Genomic DNA, 8981 nt, shown 5'->3' with positions numbered 1-8981 from the left:
CTACTGAACCTGAATGTCTCTGATGCCAGCCCCATGTGATGCAAAGAAGCGTAGCATCCTCAGCCGGATCTGCTTGGTCTTGATGGTGTAAACCAGTGGATTAAGCACTGGAGGTATGAGAAAGTGCAGATAGGAGAGCAGCACAGGGCTGGAAGGGGAAGCTTGCCTCCCAAATCTGTGGATCATGGGACAGGCCAATCATAGGTGTGTAGAAGAGCAGCACAGCACAGATGTGGGAGACACATGTGTTGAGGGCTTTGAGGCGCTCAGCTTTGGAGGCAATGGACAGCACTGTTTGGAGGATCAGCTCTCCGTAGGAGAGAACAATGAGCACCGAGTCCACCCCCAGTGTGGAGAGCACTACAAAGAGACCATAGGCGCTGTTGATGTGGGTGTCTGCACAGGCCAGCTTCATGACATCTGGGTGCAGGCAGTAGGAGTGGGAAAGCAGGTGATTTTGGCAGTAAGGCAATTTCTTCAGCATGATGGGGGCTGGGATGTGGAGCCCGAGGCTGCACACCACACTGGCCAGGCCCAAGCTGGCTATACGGGGGCTCGTGAGGATGGTGCCATAGTGTAGGGGGTTGCTGATGGCCACAAAACGGTCCAAGGCCATGGTCAGCAGCACGGAGGACTCCATGATGGAGAAGGTGTGGATGAAGAAGAGCTGGGCCAGGCATATATCCACTGACACCCGCCTGAGGCCCAGCATGTAGATGGGGGGCATGGTGGGCAGCGTGAAGGCAGACAGGCCCAGGTCGGTCACTGCCAGCATCGACAGCAGGTAGTACATGGGCTGGTGAAGGGAGGGCTCTGACTTCACCAGCCATAGGATCAAGCTGTTCCCTGCCAGAGAGGCCCCATACATGGCACACAGAGGGATGGAGAGCCATTTGTGCATCACCTCAAGGCCTTGGAATCTGACATGGTGGGCAGATGTCCCAGCAGAAATGCAGCCACAGACCCTGGAATCAAAGGAGTTGCTGGGTCAGAATCTGTTCTACAAACCAAGACCTTTCACTGATCCCCCAAAGTGTTTCCCTGACAACCATGGCCTTGTGGGTTGTGGAGGCATTTCCCCCAGGGTCTTTGGGAATGAGCCTTGAAACAAAGGTTAGTTTAAATTACTAAAGAAATGTTGCATTCATGGGGAGCCTGGCTTGCCAGCCTCACAACAAAATTTATCACAAAATCAGAAGTTGAATGGTGGATCAGGAAAGGGACCAAGATAGTGTTGGTCCTAACTCTTCCCTCTACCTCCTGAGACATGAACTCTAGGTCCCTGATCTGGGAGCAGAGTGCAGGTTCCTCATTTCCTGTCATATTTCCCTTCACACTGCTTTTCAGTAGGTACTTCGGTGTGAATATCCAAATTTTGCAGACTGACATCTTTAATAATTAAAACAATATAAAATAATTCCTTCTTACATGTCAGCCCACCTGTGTGAGCACACAGATACAATCTTATCTTCCATATGGCTTAAAATGTTAACCTTGTTAACCTGTGGCAAACATTTTAAATACTTTCCCAAATACAATTCATTCTCCAGTTGAGCTGTAAGTGTGGAACATAAAATAGAATGATTCAACTCGTAGAAGATTAAACAGTTACTGTGTACCTTATCTGTCATTATTCAGCATTATATTGATGAATATACAAAATCAGAAAAAGTTCTGAAGGAATCAAAACTTAGATCTACTTATAAAGTGATTTCTGGAAAAAAAAAATACAATGATCTGGGACTACATCTTGGGTTTTGTGTTCTCTCCCTTGAACTTTGGCTCCTGTTTTACTTCCTGCCATTTCAGCTTTCTCCCCAGAGTTAACCCATTAAACGTTCCATTTTTTGAGAACCCAGTCCAAGCACTGTCTGAAAACTTTCTGCCTTCCCACCTAATCATAAATAAAGGAGGGAGATTTCTGGAGTTTCCCTGGAGTACAAAACTGAAGAACAATAACCAACAAGAACAGCTTAATTTTTAGGGAACTTTCTTAACTGTCTCTTTAGAGTTTTGTTTTGTTTTGTTTTGTTCTTTTCCAATGATCCTGATTTTCTCTTCATTTTATCACCTTTTCTCTCCTATGTCTTGGAAAATAATCCAGTATTCCTCTTGCTTTGAAAAGTAGCTCCACAGAAAGATGACTTCTGTCGCTTTTTCTTCTGCAGGTAAAAATATACAAGTATAATTTCTTCCTTTCATATTTCATTTAAAGTATTTTTCAACATATTTCAAAACACTTTCAGATGTTTGATTTTAAAGCATCTGGAGCCTTGGACGTTAGCAGATCATTTTTTTCCAGATTAAGATACTTAATCCTTAAGAATTCAACTATATAACTTTACTAAAATCACATCGATTATAAAGGGCGATCTAGGACCGGAAATAATATCTGACTAAGTAGCTTTTACTCTGGGTATTGTCACTTGATGGTAAACACAAAGGTCAGCTATTAATAAACAAATCAATAAATTCACAATCTTTATCCTCACAGCTAAGTAAATAAAAGTTTAAGTTTAAAAATTTCCATTATGATGGCCATTTCTGGTTTTCCTCTTGTAATCTACTTTGTTTCCTCCAGATTAAATGTCCTAATTTCCATTCAGTAATTAAACCGTCTAAGTCACTGTTTTAGACACAAGATATAAATATGATCCCAATAATAAGGAAAGCATGAATCAATACTTCAAATACGTGAATAAATTAAAACAATATGGGAAGAGAAGGGTACATGATTTTCAATTCAGAGTTTAGGTGACAGCTCTCTGAGGAGGGGAGAATTGGAGACGGGCAAAACAAAAAGAAGGAGATTTGTGCATGTCTTGGTGAGTGAGTTCTGATTAGTAGGGAAAGTATGGAGGTACATCATGAAAAACCTAAAGTTGTTAGCATACAGGATAGCTAAGAGATATGTATCCATTCAAGCTGGTGCTGTGACAAATAAAAGAGACAACCTTCCAGAACCAACACAATTACTTCAGAGAACTACGTTTCACTTGACCAGGGTGGGGAGGTACTGTCTTCTGTGCTGAGTATGTATTCAGTGGCTCTGACAGTGTGGCCTGGCTGGTGGCATCATCGGCACACGACAGATTGTAATAAATACAGATTATTAGGTTTCAGCCCCAACATACTGAATCAGGATTTCTTGAGTTGAAGCCCAGTGTCCAGTGTTTTACTGAACCCTGTGGGTGACTCTGACGCAGACCAAGGCCTGAGAATTACAGAGGTCCATCTTTAGGTATAGTATTATTTTGTAAGCAGATGAGTGCAGTGCTATGGGAAAAGCAAGAAGTAGGAGAGAAGCAGAGGTTATGAGTTAATAGGAAAGGGACACCCTTAGACAAAGAAAGAAACCTTGCTCCTGAGGGCTCAACTCTGAGAAGGAGCCTGCAAGGGTGCTGGGTCACAGACCCGGATTCTTTGATATGATCTTACCATAAAGACCAAAAAAGCACATGGCAATTATAAAATAAAGATACTAATTTTTGCCTTATAATTTATTTGAAAAGTACTAAATTATTAATAAGAAAATCTATAGTCTGTGAACTGCTGCTGCTATAGGAAGCCGGACGAGCTGTTTTACTGACCCCTCTATATACAGATTTATGAATTTCTAGTCAGGTACTGGGACATGGTGCAAACTTGAAGTAAGATGGAGAAATGTTTGAGGATACTGACTGGGAAGAATTGTGTATTCAAATGGAGAGTTTGAATGCCATCTATGACTTCTTTACCCGACATTCATGCTGGATTGTTTCTTCAAAATTAGAGAAAAATGTGTAACATTTCTTTAGTACACTGGAAGTCCCATCCTTTCTCCCTTAGATTCCAAACGTGGAAATATAAACATAATGAATGGGCATAGTCTGAGCATATTCGGAATTTCTGACATTTTTCACTTAGAATTTGAGAAAATGGTCTTATGAGAAAAGGCACTCGGGTGCTCAGATATGTAGAGCATATTGTTTTTGTGTATTGCATGAAGCTGACTATGCAGAAGAGGAAGAGTTTCGTGAGTTTGTGTGTGTGCGTGTGATGGTTTTTCTTAATTTTTAAGAAAGCCCTGTGGAGTAAAGGGATTTTGTGATAAGGAACACAAGGATATAGGTGAAAAGGCAGGGTACTTCTTTCTGGTCCTGGCTTTGGCACAAAACTCTGGAAAACAAGACAAACAACCAAACATATAACTTGGGCCAGCTTGGGCATAAGCAACAGCTATTTATCCAAAAGGGTTAAGAATGCACTGTGATCTTTTGTTGCAGGAACTCTTCCTTTTGGCTTGCCAACAGATTTTTAGTCAGATGTAGTAAACCTGTGTCCTCATGGAGTAAAGTGAGAAACCATGTTGGGTTTCCTAGCACCAATGTCTGTTTTCTTCTGCAGTCACACCGGGATTCAGATTAACAGCATTAAGAGCCAATGTTCTGCCATGACGGTAATAAGAAATAATAAGAACATAGATTTCATGTTCACAAAAGAGTCTCCTCTCACAATATAGAGCTGGCACACTTACATGGATGTACAACATTGGTTTCACTTTTCCCATTGTCTAAAGAACGGCAGTGGGTGAGTTGTACTACATCTCATACAAATCTCATAGGTTTCTCCCGTGAGAAGCTAAGACAGTGGGTGGAAGAGTTCCCAATATTCTGTAAAGTAGTTAGAAAAGAATCATTGTTAATATGTCTGTTCTTTAATTTTTCCTAAATTCATTTACTGTGCTCAAAATGCAAGGAGCCTTTTCATAGATGATTCTTCAAAGATTTAGAAGCAATTGCAATTAACCTTGATCACTCTGGATTTATCAGTTCCCATCATCATTCTGTTAACCTTCCATCATTCAAATAGAAATGGACTGCCTTTTCAAACTGTCTTCCCAAACCAGCAACTTTCCATTCCATTCTGCTCCTCAAACTTTTCCTCATCTCAGCATGTTTCCCTTCAGGGGCATAGAATCCATCTGCCTAAAGATTTAGGTACACATTTATCAGAATACATTTAAGGCATGGAGGATTGAGGCTGGTGAGTTACTAGCCCATCTGCCAATTTCCCATTTATTTGGTTTTATCTATTATGAAAGTACATTTGAGGAATTCTTCAGTAAATGTAGTTCCCAGATGGCACCTGAAGATAAAGAGCAATTTTTCTTCCTCTAAATCCTCAATATAGTTCTTTTTCAGGGCCTTACATCATATTAACGCTATTTTTCTATGAACACTAACAAGGAATCTTGGCAAATGGCTTCACCCCTTTCCTCTCCAAACCCCATGTAATTGACTCACCCACAAGGAGTTAAGAGCTGAAGACATTTCTCACCCTCCTCCAGGGTATATTCCTGGATAGCATCCCCTGATTAATATAATAGGCAGCATGGGCTTTGGGGCAGCAAATAGCTTTAACCATGTCACTGCCAAAGAAGTTTTCAAATGGGCTATAAGAAACTCCATCCTGATTGGAATACAAGTCTGTCTCAGTTACAGATTCTTCCAATATTATTATAAAGCAATTAGCTTTTGAGAGTACAAACTTCAACATCAAAAAGACCTGAATCAAACCTCTCAGTTTCCTCACTTGTGAAACTGGAATAGTGAAAGAAACTAATGTACAATATTACTGTGAGGATTAAATCAGGTCCTCCATTAAAAACATAATTATGTTTTTCAATACTTGAATAATTACCTACTATTTTATTATTATTTTATAATAACATTGTGAGAGTTTAATATAATATATGCAAATCACTTACTATCATTCTTAAAAAAAGCACACATTAAGCACTTAATAAGTTAGATAATCATGATGATGATGATGATGATACACTTACAAATGCAACAAAGAAACTTTTTACTGTTGCAACAGAAAAAATAAAAATTCAATAAAATGAAGGACTTTATGACTTAGAGGAAAATAAAAATAAAAAATAAATGGACATAAATAGAACAGAAATCAAAATTTAGCCACAACAACTGGGTTGTCTGCCACAAATAATTCATACTTCCCCACCCAAAAGACTGTTTTGTAAAATTCTTTGTTTCACCATATAAGTGCAAAACAAAAAAGCTCAGCTTTTGTGAGCATACACATTTGTCAAAACTTTGAGTATGAATGCAAGAAAATAGTGAGACCCCAAAAACTTTCAACCTGAATGTTACATGTACTAAAGAAGAAATGGATGTTTGACATATTCCAACAGAAAAACAACTCTAACTCTGGGCAAGATATATATAAAATATATCAGATATTGAAAAACAGACAGTACAGAGGTGTGATTCCTTGTGATAAAAATAAGGTGTAAACTCCATAACCATCTAGGCTTTCTGCCAGACTGCACTTTACAAACTAAGAAAAGGTGCATAAACAATGAATCTTGGAACACTGAAAAAATAAAATAAAAATTTAAAAATTTAAAAACACACACACACACACACACACACATACACACAAACACAAACTAAGACAAGGAAGTTGAAGGCAAATTGAAAGCAGCTCTCTCCTTAAGGGAGGGAAAGAAGACAGAAGTGATTTTAGAGGTCATGAGGGATCAAAATTTGGGGCACCTACTAGACATGAAGAAATCCTAGAAATCTGCTTAGGTGTACACTTGAAGTTTTCACCAAGTACTAAACTTCAGATTCAGAGGACAAGATTCTGAAAAGCTTGGCAAAGAACATCTCTGAGGCAATGCGTGGGCTATAAGTTGCCTATAGATTCTGGAGTTCATTCAGTACTGGGACGCATTGGAGTTCCAACAAGGGAGAGAGGACAGGGCTCTTGAACACCTTGGACATTGACCTGAAACCCTAGAAGGGCCATGCCATAAGAAGAGGGAGTATGTGGTGTGGTTTCTGATTTCATGAAACTGATTCAATATCATGTGCTGCTTTGGCATCTGAAACTGGATGCATCAGAAAGCCTACCCATGAGCTTCCCTACTCTTCCAGATACACCCTGCATCCAGTGGACAAGGGACCCCTCCCAGCAATCAAACCAGCTGCACTCCAACTAATGGCTTTCACTTTCCTATAAGCCGATGAAATTATTCAAACAAGCCACTCAAATCCTCCTGTAGGAATGAGGGGGTGACCCCATCAGCCGTTACTACAGAACCTGTCTCCCATGGCCCCTTGTTTGTTCACTCTGTCCCCAAGTGCCACCCCTGTGTGCCCCGTGCCTGGTGTGCAGTTTCCTCTTTCCCTAGTCTCTGAGTATCTATGACCAATAAACTGCTATCAGTTTTATCTCTCCAGTGTCAAGTGCCATGCTTTCACCCATTTCTATAACCGTGCAGTAGAAATCTTTCTCACCAACAGGGTGAATGGAAGGCAGGAATATTGTAACCTGAGAAAGAGGGCTAATAATCATCAACCTTAATAAGGCCAAAAACCAAGATGTAAAAACATGAACATGATCCTCCAATAACTTAACTGACTGCCATGTCAAATCAGATTCTCTTTATATAAGATAATATGACCCAGATTCCCAATAGCATAGCATTTGCAGTGCCCATGGCCACTTTAAAAAAAAAAAAAAAAAGACAAATAAAATGCAGAAGATAATCAGAATAAAGTAAAAGAGAAAGAAAAAGAGATTCAGGATGAATAGAGATTCTGGAATTAGAGGAAAGGAGCTTTAAAACACTTAGGACAAATACATTTGCACATGTAAAGAGAAACATGAACATTAGCAGTCATATATATGTACATATGTGTATATACATATGTGTGTGTGTATGCATAATCCAGCCCCATGGGGGTACATTCTAGCTTTCTTTCATTAGCTTATTTAAACATGACTATATTCTTCAACAAAACTCAGAATTGTAAACCACAAAGTGTGAACTTCGCTGCATGTAAATTTAAAAAAGAAAAAAAAAATGTTGGGAGATCCCATGATAGATGGCTGACTATGAAAAAATATTGTACCTGTATTACAAATATGTGACACAATATCACTGAAGGGCATAAAGGGAAATGGAGCTGATCCCAATAACTTCAGAAAATGGTATTTTAGTTTTGTTTTATTTTTCTTTGTTTTCTTTTTCTTTGTAATTTTCTTTTATTTTTTTTTTCAATGTTCCAAGATTCATTTTTTATGCACCACACCCAGTGCTCCATGCAATATGTGCCTTCCTTAGTACCCACCACCAGGTTCACAGAAAATGGTATTTTGACTGGACTTTGTCAGTTTAATGATACGGAACTGCACACATACATTGCACTCAAGGTGGTAAATTTGTCTCCAGCAGGAGTATGGATTAATAATTTTGAAACTACATTTATGTGTACAAGAGATATAATGATGAGACAATAAATTCAACTTCATTCACAGGGCTGGTGAAGATTGGAGGCTGTGTCCACCCTTCTTGAATCATGGAATATTAAAAAACATACTGAACTGCCTAATAGTCACATTGGGACACATTTTATTATGATAATTAAGGTCTTTATTTCTTTAAGTGTATTTAAAGTTTTGAAGTATTTCATTTGGTTTAGATTTTCTAGTGTAACCCACATCTACAGTTATTATGCAAATCACAAGAAAAACATTTTGATTTTACATATTTGCCAAATTTTCAGAAGGTATACCAAGTGAAGTCCTCCTGAGTTTAATTTATAAATAGAATTCTAGGTTTTTAGTTGGAGATATCTTAGATTTCTTTGAATTCCACTCTTCTAATCTGCTTGCTCTTACATGTTAATGATATTCTCTCAAGATACTGTCAGTTCCCTCTGTAATAATCTGAGTCTTTTACAGTCTGATATTGATTTTTGCAGAATAAGCAACATGTTTTTTTTTTTTCATTAAACAGGTGTTGTTTTAAAAGGTATATGTTAAAACACATTTCAATATATTTCAATTGATGTTTTTGAATAATTAATTGATTGATACATCAGATGGGAGCTATATGCTCTGCCCTGTCTCCGAGATGTCTTCAGTTGGAAGATGGACTATAGCAACCAATATTTCATCTCTGTGAC

At 38.7% G+C, this 8981-nt stretch overlaps 1 protein-coding gene across 1 annotated transcript; it reads right to left on the bottom strand.

Moving 5' to 3' along the window:
• LOC101677628 (olfactory receptor 51G2-like) lies at window positions 1-3748 on the bottom strand. The gene is given in 3 exon segments (XM_013064267.1): window positions 1-186; window positions 188-965; window positions 3738-3748. Coding segments are annotated over 3 exon segments (975 nt in total).
• Between the last annotated feature and the right edge of the window lie 5233 nt (window positions 3749-8981).

This window comes from Mustela putorius, unplaced genomic scaffold (genome assembly GCF_011764305.1).
Source record: "Mustela putorius furo isolate JIRA1106 unplaced genomic scaffold, ASM1176430v1.1 tig00003987_pilon_pilon_pilon, whole genome shotgun sequence".
Lineage (NCBI taxonomy): Eukaryota > Metazoa > Chordata > Mammalia > Carnivora > Mustelidae > Mustela > Mustela putorius.
The sequence above is the reverse complement of the archived record's forward strand: the minus strand, read 5'-3'. Positions and strand labels throughout refer to the sequence as shown.